At 39.3% G+C, this 20,142-nt stretch overlaps 1 protein-coding gene across 1 annotated transcript in view; it reads left to right on the forward strand.

Annotated features, from left to right (window-relative positions):
• The first annotated feature begins 576 nt into the window (after nt 1-576).
• The window catches only part of igsf9a (immunoglobulin superfamily, member 9a), a 61,627-nt gene continuing 42,061 nt past the window's right edge, over nt 577-20,142 (forward strand). Inside the window, exons 1-3 of the mRNA XM_061062017.1 lie at nt 577-859; nt 11,794-11,888; nt 12,025-12,225. Of these exons, the coding sequence (XP_060918000.1) occupies nt 11,828-11,888; nt 12,025-12,225 (262 nt within the window). The 5' untranslated portion in view covers nt 577-859; nt 11,794-11,827. The remainder of the gene's footprint in view (nt 860-11,793; nt 11,889-12,024; nt 12,226-20,142) is intronic.

Consider the following 20,142-nt stretch of genomic DNA (forward strand, 5'->3'; position numbering starts at 1 on the left):
GTCTGTCGTTCTGGCGTTCAGTCCAGGGTGTAACCCCGCCTCTTCGCCCAATGACAGCTGGGATTGGCTCCAGCACCTGAGACCCCGATCGGGAAAAAGCGGTAATGGATGGGTGGATATACCTGAGTGTTGGAAACAAAGAAACACAACAAGTTCTCAAATTAATAAAAAAAAAAAAATACATTAAAGTTTTACTTAAGAACATTTTTTTTAAAGATAAGATATATTTCTTTGTTCAATAAAAGTTCGTTTTTGACTGTAAATTTTCCTCCTGGTTTGCCCTCCAACATCAGGTAAAGGACACCCTCTTGTGGTTAGCATTAGCTGGATATCATCAGGGATTAGTGGCACCAAAAAAACCATCTTTTTATCCTGTGCCTGCACAAACAAACTCTTATTAAAGCTGCATTGGCATCAAACATTAAAGAGCTTAAAGGGCTGTGGCAGTGACTTCAATTAATGTGGTTAGTCTTTTGAACATAAAACAGCAACAGCCAGGAGGGAGGGGAGGGAGGTGTGGGTGAGTTTAGAAGGGGGGGGGGGGGGGTTGGACTCTCACGAGCTCAGCGAGGGAGCAGCATAGTAAGCTACGTCGATGCTTCACTGTCACCTGTACGTGAAATGAACACCTGTTGCCATCGGGGTTTTTTAAAAAAAGAAGGAAAAGCGCTCATGTTTCAGGTAGTTTGAAACGCCTGAAAGGAACCAGGCCCGCTGTTAGTCACCCTCACAGTGACCTGGCCTCCACACGGAGGAAGAATAACGCACAAGTTATTTGGACTTTAAGGGGGCCTACGAAGGATGCGTTGTTAAGAAGGAAGTAACCCATCGGCCGCCAGTTACCAAGCTACAGGTACAGGTAGGAAGAAAATAATGAAAGAAATCCCGCAGTTAATGATTCAGAAAGTGTATCTGTATTCCTGCAGCTTTGACATGAGAAATTACTGCTCTGAGCTCCTGAACATTTCTCTCAGTTCTCCAAACGGAGTCATGCATTTAAATATCAGTGATCAAGTTTCTATGGAGGCTTTTTTCATCAGAATGGGAAATGTAAAAAACCGGCAGGAAGTCTGTGGAACTTGAACGCAGCAGCAGTCACTTTAGCCTACTTTAAAGGCTAGTTCAAGCTCCGATGCAAACTAGGTCTGTGTTAATCATTTACTTCACCTATTTTGATGAGTGTCTCTGATATCGTTGTAATGGGGTTAGAAAGGTGGGGCAGCCTGTGGAACTGACATTTGAACCCTTTAAACCGGGGTTTAAACAAGGGCAATCTAGAAAACTATGACTGGTTATTTGTATTCCCATCACTTTAGTTTCAAGGCGTTAAAACTGAAAACCAGTTTTCATTAATTCATGTAAGTATTTGAAAAAAAGTAATCACTCAGACAAACGCACTCTTAAGGATTTTTTTTGTTCAAAAAGGGGCAGAAACCTATTCAATACATTTCATTATTTTCATTTTTTTGGCTACTATGAATCTTTTAAAATTAGTAGTGTAATAAACAAAGGCAAAGAAGAATATGAATCATCATCTTTTTGTGCTGTTGATTTTCTACTAAGACCATAATCTCTTTTTATATATTCTCATAACGCCCCCCAGACTGGGCCCATTTCATCATTTCACAGTCTATTTCTGGTTTGATTGGCTCTGTTAAGACGCCAGACGGGATCAGCGTTCCGTAATATAATACATTCCATCATCAGAGGACGGTGAGGGGAACACAACTCTTGCTCAGGTTGTTGAAGGACATGAACTAGTCTAACATGATGTGAATGAGGCCTATCTGGATGCTGAGAACTCCTCAGATGTCATAGTTAAATGACTGATGCAAATGAGTACCTGGAAAACACCATTAAGCCCCTACCAGTGTTTTTGCATGTTTGTTCCATTTCATTACAGATGATTCAAAGTGCTGCTGTGATGTAGATAAACTTCATAAGAGGAGCTTCATTTAGACAACACATGACAACGATTTTACTTTTTGACATGAATTAAATGAGACTTGATGATAACTGCGATCAATTATCCATGTCCGGGAAGTCTCTGAAGCACTTTAATGATATGGAGGGAAAAAAGACAACCGGCAGTCTGGAGAGAAGACTAAATTAAAAGTGGCAGTGATGTGAAAAGTATCTGGTATCTTCAGGTTTAAGGAAAAAACTCGGCCATAATATTTCCAACACTGTGTGAAACGATGACAGGGAAGAATGAACAAGAGAACACTTTTGTGCTTTACACTCAAAAACTCAAAGAATCTTCACGAGGAAAATACGGGTGTGTTTTCTGCAGATTAACTCCCAGAGGTGCTTAGTCAAATGTTGCTTGATGCTGATTGGTCAAAAAATATGACATGACCCTTTTTCAAAGGCCATGAAGAGAAGGGATCTTGGAAGATGGCATGTGAATTCTTTAGAAGCTCTGTAAAAAAAAAAGGTCCACGCTGTAGCAGTGAATTCACACTAAGATAGTGATGGAGAACAAACCTTTTCAGAAAGTATTTCTGACATATGATGTTTAACTTACGACAAGCTTAGATTGTTTCTGTGCAGTTAAGGCTGGCTCTTTACTTGGAAATCAACACCTTTAACTAAAAGTATGTGAATCATCTCAAACTAACTCAGAGCTGAGGGCAGTATCCCAATACTTCAGACTCCAATGACAGACTTGGTATCACTTAATACTTATTGTTCCTATTAATGCTCATTTATGCATAAGGTATAAGCACATGTATAAATGTTTAATTTTCATTATTATATTCATCTATTATGTGTTCAATAATTATGTTTACACTTTAGAAATTACGAATTCACCATTCATAAAACAATAATTGCATCGCTAACAAACTATCTATTGAGGAGTTGTCATAGGTTCATAAGATCATTTTACAAGTGTATAATTAAAGTCAGTTTTTTTAATTGAATAAACTATATAGGTGTACATTATTTCATCCCTCACACAGATAATGATTCAAACATGTAGTGAGGGTTGATGAGTGTGTTACTAGATGCTCCAGAAACGCTTGTTAATGCAGAAGTTCAGGATTCATTCAGGTCGTCATAAAGCCCTTAGTGAAGTATTTTAGTGAGCTCATTTAAAGTGAGGACCATGTTTGCCTTATGAAGCATTATAAATTAGATGTATGCCCATCAGCATTTGAGCACTCACTAAAGTCCTAGACATCTACTCAACAGAAGAAGACAACACAAAGTCAAGAAGAATATGAATATTCTTTTCAGCATGCAGTGTTGTTTGAATTAAGACAGGCACAAACAATGGTCATCCCCTGATGATGATATAACTCTCCAACTGATAGTTAGCAAAGTTTTACTGAAAGCAGCTCCTTTGAAAGAAAGAAAAAAATCATTATTACTATAGCCAGACCGGTTAATCAGGCGGCCGATGATTTCGGCCAATGTTAGCATATCCAGTGACTATCAGTATCAGCTGATTTTACATGGCTATGCGCCGATATTACCAGATTTATTCACCAGTCAAATAGCATTTCATTGGAGTATCATTTTATTACACCAGCAGTTCTCTTTCTCACTGTCACCAGTAAAGTGTCAAGCAGTGATGCATTTACATGCTCAGTTACACTCCAGTTGAGTGACCATCTTGTCTTTATTAGAAATATTTTCAAGTGTTTGATAGCTTCATTTGAGGGATCAACACAATACATGTGTATATCTATATTTATCTCCACAGATCGAACATAGATCTAAGAAAGATATCAGCAGATTTATTGGTATCAGATTTTTTCTCTCCCTAGTATCAGTATCTATCCCAAAAATCCCATATCCCTGATTATCACCATTCTTTCAACTACTTACAGAATATATTCCCTCAGATGTGCACTGTGAAGCTAACCAAAGTGTGCTAACATTAGCCTGCTAACACATCAGTTCAGGCCACGGGCAATAGCAGCTCGAGCAAAGGACAATTTTGTCCACCGCTGGTGCTTAATGGTGCTTAATGATTGATAACTCCTTCGTACGAGGCGAGTGGAGAGGGGTTGGAGGTGTGGCCAAACAGCAGTTTGTTTTGGTTTCATGCTGGTGCTCAGGGGCGACCTCTACTGGATCAAAAAGTCGCACATTCTTCCTTTAATGCGAAACAAATGAAATGCATACACAACTTGTACCTCTATCAGTCAGGTTCTTAAATAACAAAGAGAATCATGTTTTTTAGCATCTTACCAAAACCTCTACACTTGACTCCCAGCAATACCCTTTCAAAATAAAACCATTGGTGTTTTCTCAGAAGTTTATATGAATAAATCTTTGAGTTTTTCTAATGGCATCAAAGAAATGATCGATGAGCCTTAAGAAAATCTATTCACACTTGTCACACAGGTGCACATTTCTTATTTTCTTACGGCTGAACATTTCCTTTAAATGACATGAGAAACACTTTAATAATAATTGCACTGTATTAAGCTTTGGTAAAGCATTAGCTAATATTAGTTATTAAAGTGGTTTCAACATTTATATTCATGTGGAAATTCCCCTGACACATAGATTTTGAGCCAATTTGACAGGAACCAATCATGTCGCAAGAATTTTAGGGAAAACACTTTGCTATTGTCAAAAGAAAAAAAAAAAGGGCACTCCACAGAAAAATACAGCTCGGAAAAGTTTTAAACTAAAAAAACTTTATGATGTGGTCTCTTTGACTACTGAGCCAAGACTTCAGACATATAGCCTATTAGCGATACACAAAGCAGACTTTTTCCCATCTATACTTCACCTCTGGTGTCTTTTGATTTTCTGTTAGTGACTGAAGTGTATACCATGGATTAAACCATCAAAAAGATTTCAGCTTTTATCTGGATCTACCTGCCTTTTCTCTGATTCACAGAAAAGATACTTAATGTGTGTACTCTGAGTGTAGAGATGTATACCCACACAGCAGAAACCTCTTTACATTTCTTTTTTTTCTCTCCTTTTCAATGTGTCCTATTTTCTCTTAAGTGCACATCAAATCAAGTCGCACCGAGGCTTCATCTTGTGCTTGGAAGCTAGTGTTAGAATTTGAAAATTGACTTTTTGTACGCCATGCGCTATTTGTGAAAAAGGAAAATGTACACTTACGCGCTGGGGAAGAAAATCTAAATAACAACTACTGCTGCAGAGGTGGGTTACAGCCGGCTGAATACCAAAGAAAAAAGCTGCTTCTTTAAGCTGCGAGAGGCATCTGGCAATCAGCGCTGGGATGGGATGTTTTAAAGCACATCAGCTGACAGAGATCTTTAAAAAAAAAAAACATCTTTAGTTTGTTAAGGAAGATCAGTCTCAAAAGTCTCAATGAAAATGTATCCGCAAAGAGGAATAGAGTGTGTTAGAATGTGTAATGACAGGAAGTGGAATATGTTCATCTCTAAATTATATACAGTATAAGTACAGTTATTTGAAATAGCTGGATTCCTTTTGAAAGTATACTAGTAATATACATTTATGTATAAATATATTTTTTCTGATGTGGCTAAAGGTCTCTGCATTGAAGAGGGTAATAATTAAATATCAAGCTTTGTGATTACACAGAGCCTTTATGTTACTGCCTTACTTACCTTTATTATTTTACATTTCTAATCAGGTAAAATGTTCTCACTTTTCTTCATATTTTTGATTTCAAGTCTCAAGTGAGGTTGCATTTGTGTGACTGAAGACTGCACATCGTAGCTGTACTAATGAGTCTGTTGATTGGTCATTGCACAGAAAATGAACCTGCAATTATTTTGATGTTTGATTTTTGCATTATTCAAGCACAAGTGGGCCGCTGTGGCTCAGTTGGTATAGTCGTGGCAACATGTCCGATGTGTCCTTGGGCAAGACACTTAACCCTGCATTGCTCCTGTTGCTTCGGTGGCGGTGTATGAATGGGTTAGTGTTGTAATTACTCTTGATGTACGTTGCTTTGGATAAAAGCGTCTGCTAAGTGAATTGTAACAAGTGCAAACGAGGAGATTTGCTTCTACTCTTTGCAAAAGACTCGTCATCTACAAGCACCGTTTGCTGCTTAGCATATGATGCACATATCTGTCACTCTATATTTGAAGAGTTCATTTTCAAAAACAGACGTTGTGGAAAACAGTGACCTGAGAGTTTTGATTAGAATAGAATAAAATAGATGTTTATTGCCATTTGAACAGGTACAGGACAGTACAGGTACATTGGAATTTTTGTGCGTTTCTCCCTGAGTCAGCTTCTACAAAAAAGTTAAAATTATATATAAAATAGAATAGCATTATAAGAAAAAAAGAGTAGAAAAGTACAAATAAAATATGTATATATATATATATAAGTTGTAGTAACAGCTAAGTAAATTAAAATAAACTGTACAGAAGCAATACACTGTATTAAAGCAAAGATATAATACAAAGAAAAATAACAAAGGGGAAGGCTGTACAATGAAATGAAAATATAAATATGTTTTCTTGTCTTGATTAGCGCTTTAAATAGAGCTGCTATGTGATCCAAAATCTGTTATGGTGCAAAAACCCCACACAGTCTACAGGGGCCTCGGTTAAAGCCACACAACTTCAGTCTGAGTAAGATTTAAAAAAAAAAAGTTTTATGACATTTTTAAAAATGGAGTTATCTGCTTTTGCAAATGAACCCTTCATTTGTACTCATAATGTCATCTTGGCAGCATGTCATATCACAGTTTTCTTATTGGTTAAACTGCAGACATGAGTCATTGCAGTTGTCGTAATCGTAACTTTAAGACTGATTATCATGACTTTCAGTCTGAGGAAGTTGGACACGGACTGCGTGAGTCAAATGTCTACAGGACAGTCTGCAGGCATGTTTTTCTTTAAAATAAGGACTCAAGTATCTAAAACATTTCTCTCACATTCTCTCTCAATTTGACAGCTGTCTCATGGGGCCATCCCATCTCACAGCATAGAGGCCGCAAGTCTTGAGTCCACATTTACTGGTTGGTCGGAGGTTTCAGGGGAACCCCATTAAAGTCTGTTTAGGAGTACCACATCGGATTAATGCCTTGGGATGATGTCACTTGAGTTTTCTTTAAACTAAATAGATTAAGGTTGTAGGGTTGAAAAAAGTGATGAACGGACCTCTTTAGTCTACTCATCATCTCTGCTTAAGGCTTTCCTATCACTCCAGTATTAACCCATTAGACTGTATTAGGGCTGGAAATATGGACCAAAAGTCATATCTCCATTTATTTATTTTAAGCTCGATTTGATATTTATCCTGATTGTTTTTTCTGTAAAGAAATCCAAAAACAGTCAGTTCTAATATGGATTTATGTAGCTTCTGGAGCAAGCCTTAAGTGGACAATTGAATTGAATTTATTTATTTAATAGGGACAATGCAATTTAACATAATTTCAATACAAAGCATGAAACTGATGTGCTGCATAAAGAGTATATAGCTATTGCTAATTTCCAACTCGTGTCCCCAGTTGGGCCTTTGTGTGAGGAACTTCATTATCTGCATTGGCTTCATTTTTTAACACTGGGGGATAGCCACATATCACACACATATTTTTGACTGATTTGTCAATGCTAGATTTGTGTAAAGGGTAATGGCTAGGGATGAGGATCAGAACCTGGTTCCATTAGGATCCAGTTCTGCATTTTTCCAAAAATAAACGTCTTATCTTATCAATAGAGATTGATAGATAGATTGATTAAAGATTTTTTTTGTGCTTTGTTGTGCCTTTTAATGTAGAGATAGGACAGTGGATAGAGTTTGAAATCAGGGAGATAGAGAGAGTGGGGAATGACATGCGGGAAAGAAGCCACAGGTGGGATTCGAACCCGGGCCGCCCGCTTTGGAGGATCAAAGCCTCCATCTTGTGGGCCCTGTAATATAACATAACATCTCAATATGAGTCAAGTCTTTTAAATAAAATCACTGTTGCACAAACATTCACTGATTGCTTAATAACGTTTAAAGCGTCTTTAGAGGGCTATCGATAAAGTCTCATACCGTTAAGGAGTATTGGTTGTTGATCCCCATCCCTGGTAAGTGCTGCACCGGGTTTTGATAAGGATGAAGACTGTGTGACATAAAAAGATCCTTTTCTGATCTTTACAATCTTTTTACATTATATTGTCAGTTCCCTTTAGATTGCACTTCAAGTATTTGATTTATTTTTTCTGTTTTCTCTCTGTAGAGAGATCTTGCTGGTGGAATCAAACAGCCTTGACACCACTGTAACAATCAGAACTAATTCCTTCGTTGTTTCCCTTAGGATACCTCTGTCTAAATCAATACCCCCCGACAGTATAAATAATATCTTATAACCATAAGCACAAACACACATGGACCATGGCAATACTCAGGGGAGAGAAATGGAATGAATCTGATCAGAAAACAAATGCGTCAGAGTCCTTTTATCTTTTGGTTTCAAGTGTGCTGGGGCAAGAGGAGGCAGCACCGCTGATAAATCTGTTGCTGTGCCTCAGCCGCGATTAATCAGCTGCTGCCCGTTTCTTTCCATGTGTAGATTAAAACAGCAACAACACAGAATTCCAGCAGCATGCCTGTCACGGACATTTCTATTCCTGTCAGCTGATAAATCTGCGTGAGACGGGGCGCTTTCTTTTGAGAGCCACTGGCTCATTTATTATAGCTCTAACCGTTCCCTGAGTGCCGGGCTGTCACTGTGCTTATGTTTATGCATGTCCTTGATGTCAGTGGATAGGGGAACACTGTCTAAGGGAAACTGTCTGGAGACCATCTTTGTAACCGCGGTGGAGGGTTTCACCTGTGCAGGACGCTTTGTCTGCCAGCTCTGCCAGACTTTGGTTCACATTTAATGACAGAAAATGTCCTGCAGCTTGACAAGACCTTTTTTTTTGTTGCCTCTCATCTTGCTTCTTGCTGTGTTTGCTGCACTTTCTCTGCTCTCTTTCTATTTAAAAAACAACTTTTATCATTCTGTTACCTTGCTGTTTTTGCCAGACTCAAATAAGTTGCAGCTTGTTAGAGCAACAAGGCTGTACACGACATTTGATTCATCTGTAGCTGTCCATATTTGGATGGCAGTGCAGAAGTGTCTGCTCATATTTCTTCATCAGTGACTTGATGAATGCCATTATATGATATACAAGCCTTATCATTCCCATTCTCCTGTTTACAAGAGACAGACAATGAAGAACGAGGAGATGTTGAGCATCTGTTCATTATTTGTCAAACAGGAAAAACTTGCCGCTGCTTAGCCATGGCAACAGTCTTATTTGGCTCTTGTGTGTTTTTGTAGCAGAATCATAATGCTCTAATATCACCTTGAGTCAGTCTCAGCACACTCCATACTAATTCAAAGACAGAAAAAGAAAAAGTCAGGATAAAGCTTCTGTTTTGCTGCTTTGCATAAAGCCAGCAGGGTGAAGGGCAAAGGATGGAGGCAGGCAAAGATCAGCAGACGTGCAGCAGATTGAGGCTTTTGCTTTTTTTTTTTTTTTTTTTTTTTTTGCCTTTTACTTTGATTTTGAGGCACATTTGTGTGTGCTGTGCTGTTTGCTGAAGCATGGGAGTGTGTTGAAACACTGGCTGCAGCTGTTGACAGGCTGCGTAATTGTATTTCACCAGTTCAGACTTTGCCCGGCCATGAAATGAAAAAGCCAATAAAAGCCTTGTGGTGAGAGAGTGCAGATATGCACATATGCTGCTGCTGGGACAAGTGTGTTCACGCTCAGGAAGTAGAGACATCACTGAAGGGGGGACAAGGACATTGTCAAACTGACAGAACAAACATGTAACAGTCTGTCTTGGAAACTATTATGGACAGATGGATTTAAAAACATACATGTAAACATAGATGAATCAAACTTACTGCCACTACTTTTTGAACAGTCTGACAGTTTTACATATAACTTAAATATTACTTTTTTACAGCATCACAAAACAACATATGGTATATTCATATAACACTATTGGCTCTTCATGTAGATAAGGTGTCTTCATGTAGGCAAAGTTATTGTTGCATTAACTTTTGTAACCGTCTGTTATTTCTCAGGTGTTACCGTTCGGCTGAACTGTAGCTGCTGACAGATTTGATGAACATGTACAATAAAACTGTACTGTTTAATAAAGTCCTTTGTGACAGATAGCACTCCAGAAATTAATGCACACTACACTCTTTTTGCAGCAGCTAGATATAACAGAAGCCACATGTTGTCAATCACACTGCAACTTCAAATTTCTGTTATCAGAGTTTTTCCCCAGAAGGATTTGAGCTTTTTTTTTTTTTCTTTGTTGTTTCTTGTTTTATGAGCTGTCATTGCAGCTTTTGCACCTCTGCCAAAAAAAAAGAGAGAAAAGAGTTCACTTCTTTCCTCCTGTGAGCAGCTCCTTCATTTCAGTCGGGCTTTGCTCTGAGTAACGAAAGAGTGCATCAACACGAGGAGTGACACTATCAGCAATGTGAAGTATCCACTAGTTGATTGTTAAGTCAGTTAAGAACTTCACTCACAGTGGTTGAAGGTAAAAATGAAAAATGAAAATGTATGTAACGTAACATAAGACAATGAATGTATGTATTTATGTATATAAGATAAGATAAGATAATCCTTTATTTATCCCAAAAATGTACAGTGTTACAGCAGAAAAGATTGCAACACAGTACAATTTAAATAGAAAAATAAAAATGTACAAAAAAATAGATGGATACCACAATATAGATTTTAAAAAATAGATAAAAAAAAATAGAATAGATCAGCTGAGAGTTGCAGTTTTGCGTGTGTGTGTGTGTGTGTGTGTGTGTGTGTATGTATATATATATGAATGTGTTTGATGTAGTTGTATTTTTTACATTTCTGTGTTGCATTCGGACGTAACTTGATAGAAAGAACAACAAAATGTAAAAATTTGCATTTGTCCTTTATGCAGTGAAGCTGCAGTGTCCTTCTCTGCTCCAGGGTTTGATGTTTGCCATTGTGAGTGGACAGACATGTTCAGCCTGGAGTATTTGTTAAGGGCACTGCCACCAAAAATGAGCTGCATCTCTTTATCTGGATGTACTGCAATAATTCATCTTAATGAGATGCTGTTACAGATATGAGCTACAGAAGGCCAGGCTAGACCATTGGCCCCTTTTCCTGTCAAATGTGACCCTAAAACCAGTGGTGCAATGTCATGCTACCAGGACAAATATGCACAAAGGAAACACCTCGCATGAGCATCTGTGCTGCTAATTAGTCCAGAGAGTTCACTACACAAAAGCTGTTGGAGGTGATTGATGGTAAAATAACAGATGCTTTTTAATTCGTTAAAAAGGTCTTATCTTGTTGATTTCCTCCCTCTCGTTCACCCGTTTTATAAAACCGACGGTGTTATTTGACTGAAGTGAATCGGTCGCTGCGTCTTGACATTTAGTTGCACTTCTTGATGCCTTATGCTCCCATCAGCTCGGCTTATCTCTGTCCTTGAGTGCTGAGCCTCCTGGCTGCTCCAGCCAAACGTCTCCATTGATGTCCCCCTGAATTAAAACACTTAGATGTCGCTCTCCACGTGACACGCAAAGGATTTATGTGACATTCATGACATTTACTTGCAGAAAAAGGATATAGGGCCATGGAGTTTTCTGGCAGCTGGGGCAGGTCTGCCCATTTGTGTAATGATATGGGATGAATTCCAGTTATTGGAAAGCTGTATAAAAATCTGAACGCTCCTCTCCCCCCTGTCTGTGAAATGATGACAGAAGCGACAGCTCGGCTGTAGCCTTTTAAGTTTGGAAATCTGTCACAGATGGCTGTCTTTCTGCATGCAGCCAAGGAAGTAATGTGATTGTGACAATTGTATCTCCTTTGCCAACAGATTGAACATGCTGCAGGTTGTGTGACTGACAGATATGGGGTCAGCGAGATCGTATATGCAGATTTTGACTGTGGTGGCCATTTCTTGCCTATTTTGTAAGTATTTGCAGCATTTAATTATAAGACTCATTTGCATCTCACTTCCATGATTTGTGGACATGCTAATCATTTCTTTTTGATACTTGTGTGGTCTTAATTTAACATTGTCATTTTCCTTTACCAAACCCGACAGTGACTGCTGAAGGTGGGAGGCCAGAGGTGCGAGGAAAGGCCGGAGGTGTGGTGGAGTTGGAATGCAGCTTTCCTCCATCAGGCCCAGCTGCCGTGTCCTCCGCCTCCCTGCATGTGGTGGAATGGGTTCGACAGGGACTCGACATCCCCATCCTGATCAAATTTGGATCCTATATGCCTCGTGTCCACCCACAATATGAAGGTGAGCGTCTGTGGAGACGATCACATAGTCCCTTGTGTTCAACTATACAATACTTTTTTATACTATCCATGATCATCATGTAAAGTGCTTCAGGCTGCACTTTAAAGTTTAATTGCCAACCTTTGCTTGGTTTTATATGGCAATGTTATATTTGCTCATGATTAGACTTTTGAACCTAGCATACTTTTATGCTGATGTCACACTCTTACTTGTTAACCACCATGTTATGATGGTTTCATGATGGTTTAAAGGCTTTATATGTGATATTTTGATCCAGCAGATGTCGCCCTTGAGCACCAGCATGAAACCAAAACAACTTGCGCTGCATTGTTGTGTTAGCATGCTAATGCTAGCGATCTTTATTCTGCTCGTATCTTCACACTGCATGTAAATTTACCTGAAATGAGCGTGATCTAGAAACACAGTTAAGCAGTGAGTACAGTATGTTATTCTTCTTTTCTCTAGTCCCTCAATTAAACAACTTGAGGGGAGGAGTCAGCTGGCCGTCCCGGCGATGTAAACAAAGTGAAGATAGGACTCTGAAAACTCTGAAAACATCACAGACAGTGGGACTCGGGTGTTACACCCATTGTAGACAGTCATGACTCACAGAGTTATTTTCAGAGGATATACTTGATTTATATTATATTTAAGTGTGAAAAATCATATAGAAAGCCTTTAAGGTAGAGGAATTTTAACATTTAAGAGCCCTGTTTAACGATCTAAAGCTCATGGTATCAAGCAAAGACATGCTCCTTAGGTACATTTCCACAGCATCAGAAATGATCAGTGCCTCTCCAAATAAAGAGAGACTGTGTTCATCTCTGCACAAGACACAACAGAGAGACTTAATTAATCATTAAAATGTCCAGACGTGCTGACGGCATCGGATGGAATCTAATGTTCAAATAAAGGTAGCAAAAACATTTCCTTCTTTCTGCTGCTGGTTTCCTTAGCTATGTTCTGTACGGTGTGCATAATGGATACTGGACATCCTCTTAATATCTGTGGGCTTGATGGACGGTGGCACTAGTAGTTATGTTTAAGGATTTTAAGAAGTCTAGCTCTTTGTTGTGTAAAAGTGTTTGATTGTGTTTATACGTATATATTAGAGTGAGCACACATGGTGGGGAGCTCAGTGTCTGTCTCAGGCCGGAGTTTTTGGCCCTTGCTGGGGTGTAGCAGGAACCTCTGTGAGGTGAAGCAGGCTTGTAGGAGGTAGCAGTAAGAGCTTCCTTGACTTCTGGCATCACCAGATCTGTTTCATATCAAAGGGATATTAAGATGTCATATGGAGAGACAATGTTTATTAAAACATTTACTAAAAATACCACAGTAATTACATTATTCTCAATATGTTTTTAATTTAGGATTATTTATGCTTAATTTGAAAAGTGTGCTTGGATACATTTTTTTAGTCAATTTAAAATTCATTTTAAACGAGTGTAGAAAACACCTTCACACATCCATTTCATAAGACAGGTGCGTAGGAGAGCAATGTGTCCATCAAAAACTGAAAGGTAAACTCCTGCACACTGTCTAACTTTCAAACAAAGTAGTGTGGTACCAACAATGACAATAAATGTTTGCAAGTAAGACAGTGTGCGGGAGTTTACCGTTTAGTTTTAAACCTGTGGCCCAGAAACTTTCTTTTCTTACAAAAGTAAATTGACACGATTATTATTTAGAGATAGAAAAAGGAGGTAGTTATACGCACACTTGCACAAATACCACAAGAAGTTTTAATTCATCACAACCTTTCAATCTCTTCTTCAGGTGATCATTTTATTTAGAGATAGGACAGTGGATAGAGGCAGAAGTCGGGGAGACAGGGAGTGGGCATTGTCATGCAGGAAAGGAGCCACAGGTCAGATTTGAGGACTAAGGCCTTCATAAACAGTCAGTGGACTTGAGCTTGTACAGTATCACAATTTTCTACTCTTCTGACTACTCAAAGATTGTTTACACTGCAGGTCACACCTACACATTCACAACCTGATGGTAGAGGCTGTTATGTAAAGTGACCATCAGTATTAACTCATCCATTCATACACATCCACACTCTGCTGATGAAGCAGCGGGAGAAACCTTGCGTTAAGTGTCTTGCCAAAGGACACATCAGATATTAGGCTGCAGGAGCTCGAACCCCCAGACCTCCCGGTTTAGAGAAGACTGACCACTGAACCACAGCCGTCCACATGGTGTGGGTGCACTAACCACTAGGCTACTGGTACCCTGTAAACTGTCATTTGGGATTCAAGGCCCAGGTTAGATAAAATAACCTAGTAAGAATGAGGAGTGTTTTCTCACACCACAGTCCCAGTTTCTTCAACTGAGAAAAATGGAACCAATATCTGAGTCTGGTAGTGTTTTCAGTACCACACCTCGACGGCCTTTCAAATCAGCCTCAGTGGGAGTTACTTTTGCTGGAACTGAAACTCTCACATTGCATCACCATCTATTGTGCACTTTCTGCCCGCAGCACCGAGTACAAAGAGAGTCTGTGGGGAGAAATACCCTCAATGGACCAAGAAAACCTGTGTGCAGCTCCTGTTATCCTTTAAAGTCACAAACAATGGGAATGGTGTGGACAAAAGGAAAGCATGTCTGGGTGGCTCAGATCTCCCCTTTGTCACAGAAGTTTTCCTTTCCACTGAATTTTTCCCTGGTCAACTTTCCAAAGGCTATTTGGATTCCAGCTTAGAGGGCCGTGCAGTGTTTTAACAGAAGTGCACTTTGAGAAAGACGACCGGGCAGGCTTTATGAAACGTCTTCAAAGAGAAAAATATATTCTTACTGTTTGACATTCAGGTGAGCACACCGGTCACCTGTGTGTCATTAAGTTTTAGCAAAATGAATACTGATGGATAGTAGATATCAACATTTTCTGTAACAACCAAACCATTAGTGATTCAACTCCTTAAACCCTTCTTACCTGCTGTTGCATCAGTTAGTACAAAGTCATGCTGTGCAGCTAAATATTGTTCAAACCCACCAACTTAATTTGAAATTCTGGGCGCAATCTCAAACGTTTCCAAAGATACCAAATCTGTCAGGCTGAATTTTTCTTGAGAAAGGTGCATAAAACCATGCACAAAATACCTAGAATATATGATAGTATTTGATGTTGAAATATTTCACTCAGGGTCAGCTGCATACAGCTTCAATGAGGAGCTGGAACACAATGTTGTGATACTTCCAGGGAGATTGGAGAGAGAGCGTTTTAAGGGGAAACATTAAAAGATTTAATTAACAGAATAAATTCAAGGAGTGAATGGCTCAAAAATGTCGATTAAAAAACGCAGCACATCTCTGGATAAAAGCACACCACTGTGAATATTTAAAACTTTTCTGAATGCAGAGTCATTGTAAACTCATTTTTGTTTATTTAGTTAAAGAAATAAAAGGTTTCAAGCATAAGATGAACTTTAACCTTTAAGTATCAAACATTTATAAACTAAACATTTAATCTAATAAATTCAGTCGGCTTCTTGTCTGAGGGTGTCCCCTAGGGGAAAAGAATCCTTTCAGATTAAAACTTCAGATTAAGATTTCTCATTTTATCTGTAGTGACAAAGCCCTTCAGCATTGTGTCTATCTATAGTGGTCTGTTTTCCCCCTCAGCACCGATCAGATGTGACATTTTGTGGGCGTTCCCTTTGATGCAGACTGTATCTATTACCTTTTGACCATTCACTTCTCCACACTCCAGGCAACACAACAAGTCTTACAACAAACCTTTGGACTAAGTGTTAATAAAACATGCACAAATATGTATTTTGGAATCAGAAGATTACACTGTTCTTTGTAATGTTCACCAAAAGTGCCTGACATACTGTCAAAGTAATCTTCATTCAATGCAAACTGTCTTAAAATGAAAGTGTTACAAGCTGGCTGAGTGTTAAAAGCTTAATGAAAAAGGATTGACAGTTACCATAGCAACCCATTAGTCGCTGTGCTGAAATATAAGGTCATTTCACATGAAGCTTTTGTTATGCTTTTTTATTCCCTACATACATGGACAGAATCTGGACTATTGAAAAATGTAAAGCTCCAGTTAAAGGAGATTGGAGCTGCTTCTAAAACAGACGGAAATCAATATGGATGCCTCTGAGTGACCCACTGAAAGCACACGAGACCATCAGCAACAAGATGTATTATTTCTATATTGGTTATAATTGATGCATGAAACTGCTGCCACAGAGTAGGTGTCAAGCAAACTGCTGCTGAAACCATATTCTGTTAAGACAAAGATGTCTGATACACTGGAATGTGAAAATAAGCAGGAGTAAAAATGTTTCATCAGAAAACACAACTTACTTAAATGTAGAGGAGAAAATCAGCAGAGAGATTAGAGGGACTGCTTCATCTCAGGGGGCAATCAAATCAACACAAACTGAAGGATCCACACGGGGGCTTTAAGTTCTTTAATGCATTCTAGATGTTCTATAGAGGTAAATGAATTTATCATATGATCATTTTCTTTTTTTTCCACTAATCCAATGCACAAATAAAACAAAGCGCTAAACTGTCTCTCAATTCTTCAATACATCTATATCCAGACTGCACACCTGATCTTAAACCTCTACTGGAGATGAGGTTGAACACACATTGAGAGTGCTACCTAGTATTTACAACATCAGACTGATCCATGGGGGAGAAATAAAGTGTTCATGGTAATGAAGAAACATGTCACCCGGTGTAACGGTGTGACTCAGTGACATGTTTTAAATATCTTCAAACACTAAGTCGATAAATCAGGCTCTGGCTGAACTGACAATCCTCTTTCAGCAGGATCAATTCTTTGTTGGTTTGGGGAGAAGTGTGGGACCTTGCCAGCTTTTTCCACTTAAGTGTCAATTTAAATACAACCTGTAACAATCACTGGTCTCACAGATTCATTGCTTGTCCTGACACATTAAAGAGCAGTAATTGTGGCATTTAGGTGTTTGTTTGCCAAAGGATCAGAACCTTGCTTTTAACTCAGCCAAGGCCTTTCTCATTCGAGTTGAATGCCGCACCCTTATCCAACGCGAGCAGGAAATACGATACAGACATTTACATAGCAATAAAGTCGGCCCTGAACCTTGGCTGATGAATTATTGTAAGTGGGAACGGGGCAGACTTTAATTCCAGCTCGGGCTCATAAAAGACAGTAGGGCCTTTTGTCGCTGACTCTGAAGACGATCCTTCAACTCACACTGATGTCACACTTCATTACACTGGATGTTAGTTGCAGGAGAGTGCAGAGCAATATACAGGCAGTAAAAACCTGAAGTTTGCTTACCCTTTGGCCTGTGAATTACACTTATTGTACACTCAACTTGACAATAAAGCACCCTGCTCGGAAAGGCCCCTTCTCTCTAAAGGACAGGTATGTTAATCACATGCCTCTCCAATGACAAACAGAAAGCTGCTGTTCTCTAGCGATTCAAAAGGTTTGAAAAGAGATGCTTTGTCCAATCCAATGCTGCACTCAAGGCTTTCTCACAGGTAGTGGCTGGTGTCGGGGTAACAGGTGCAACATGGGAAACTAACGCTTTAGAGATGGAAGGACAGGTGTGGATTTCACCTCCTCAGGCCATGGATGTTCTCGGGTGTCTCAGTAGTTTTGCGTCAGGAGCCAAAGAGTCCAACTGTTGCTTTGCTGTAGATATTCTGACAGCAACACAAGTGATTCATTCTGCTGAGGTTCTGGGTTTTTTTCTTATCCACCATTCCCTCTCTCTTTGCCAACTTAAAAAGGATCAAAATTGACCTTTTTTTGATTGCAGGTCACCTCCTCCATCAGTACTCTTTGTGTTTGACCTTACGTGGAGCCTCACACAGTGTGAGATACATTCTATGATTTTGGACAGATTGCTCCCTGGAGAGTGTTAAGAGCTAAAAGGGTGTAAATGTATTTGTTGTAATAGAGCAGTTAAGATCAAAGGATTAGTGCCTGATCTGTGAAGAGGACAGAAAGTCCCCTCTCCACCCATACAGCTGCAGACTGTGTAAGAATACAGCTGTATAAATACACTGTTCATGTTAATCTCCTCACAATGAGCCTGAGCAGAGTGTGTGCAGGAGGAGCACATTAAACACAGCTCACATGGCTAATACACTTCCTTTCCCCACATGGACAAATATGGGAGTTTGCACTGGGATTGCTCATCATCGTTACAACAGCGGGTAGCTCTCGATTCAAATTTCAAACCATCACACTCTCCGGCTTAATAGAGCAACAAGCAGCAACCTCGTGTGAAACCTTATCTACTCCTTTCCCTCACCCAAACCTGGATGTCTCTGAGCGGCCTGCCAGGAGCTGACGACATGTTTGACAAAAAGAATTGGGCTCCTTGCCCGTAAATATCACATTCTCAGGGACACAAACGTCCGTGTCGCATGAAGCGGTATTGAAAATTTCATGCCGAATATTATCCGACCAAACAAGACGCTTTACCTGCAATTCCCCAACAGACTCTTTCAAAAAAAAAAAAAAAAAACTTCATTTCCAAAATGTTACACATCCCTTTTTGGAAGAAAGAAAATCAATATCTCTGGGGCATCCTTCACTCTGAAAACGGCTGAAAAACTCTCAGTGTGGCCTTTAAAGTTCTCCTTCTTTCAGACCTGCTCTTTAGTTTCATTTAGAATTGATGTCACTTTTTCGATCCTCCACAGAGATCCTTTCACAGCTTTTTTTTAGTTGTGACATCATATAGCGGTCCACTTCCTTGTTTGAGCACAGCTGCGTTCACATCTCCTGTGGACCGTACTCGAGTAGACATGAATCCTGCCCGAGACCACCTCTTCAAGTGGACCTGGACACGGTACATTACATTTGTGTTCACACTGCTCAAATGAACCGGACTTCAGGGTAGGGCTGGGTGATATGGACCTAAGATATAGCTCGATATTTTTTAGCTGGATGTCGATACACAATATACTGAATATATCTAGATATAAACTTTCCGTAAAGAAATAACAAACACAAAGTCAGATAAAAGACAAATCCACACGGGCCACATGTCACACGGGCTCTTTGAATAACAGCCGGCTGCACAATGTGAACATGTACATGAAAATAAACTGTACGTTTGTGAAATAAAAAATAAGATTATTAAATTAAAATGTGCCTAAAATAAAATAGAATGGATAAAAAATATACCCATAAAATACACAGCTGTATTTCATTATTGAGGCGTTTTTTATAGATTCACTCAGAGAGATAGAGAGAGGGGAGAGGGAGAGAGAGAGATAGAGAGAAAGGTGGAGCAGGGTGAAGAGGGACAGACAATGAGAGGAGAAACAGGTCAACTGTCAGCTCTACAGAAAATACTGGATACATTTTACAGCCCTACTTTGGGGTCAAGCGTACTCACATCCAGAGCCCGGGTCCCTATAGGGTCAAACCACCCTTTGGCCCCGTGTCCACCTAGAGATTTTTTTCAGTTGTTTTCAAGGGGTAGAGAGCATTCACAGCAGAAAGCGGCCTTCTGGATGAAAAGCGCAGCGTGCGGCATCTTTTTTTAAGAGTGCTCTGTTTTTGTGTGGCCACTCCGACGCTCAAGTTGAAAATCGTTGAACTTTTCAGAAAGTAACCGACGCTCTTTTCAAAATGTATATGATATTCCCTGTTTTTTAGCCTCCTAAGGATCGTATCTTGTACCCACATCCTCTTTGCTCCGTGTCTGCTGGGGTAGAAAACGATCTCAAATATAAAACATGCAGTAAAAAGTGACGGAGCAGTGTCTGTCATACGTTAGGTGGACACGGGGCCTAAGTCATCACGGCCTCTTTTTGTTGTTTTTGGAGATTACGGGTTAAAGTCACTTTTAACTTCATTAATGAATAAACTGATATCAATTATATATTATAAATATTCTTTGTTACCAGATTAACAGTTCAACGGTTAACAGAGTTCATTTTTGT

This window comes from Labrus mixtus, chromosome 17 (assembly GCF_963584025.1).
Source record: "Labrus mixtus chromosome 17, fLabMix1.1, whole genome shotgun sequence".
In the NCBI taxonomy this organism is placed as follows: Eukaryota; Metazoa; Chordata; class Actinopteri; order Labriformes; family Labridae; genus Labrus; species Labrus mixtus.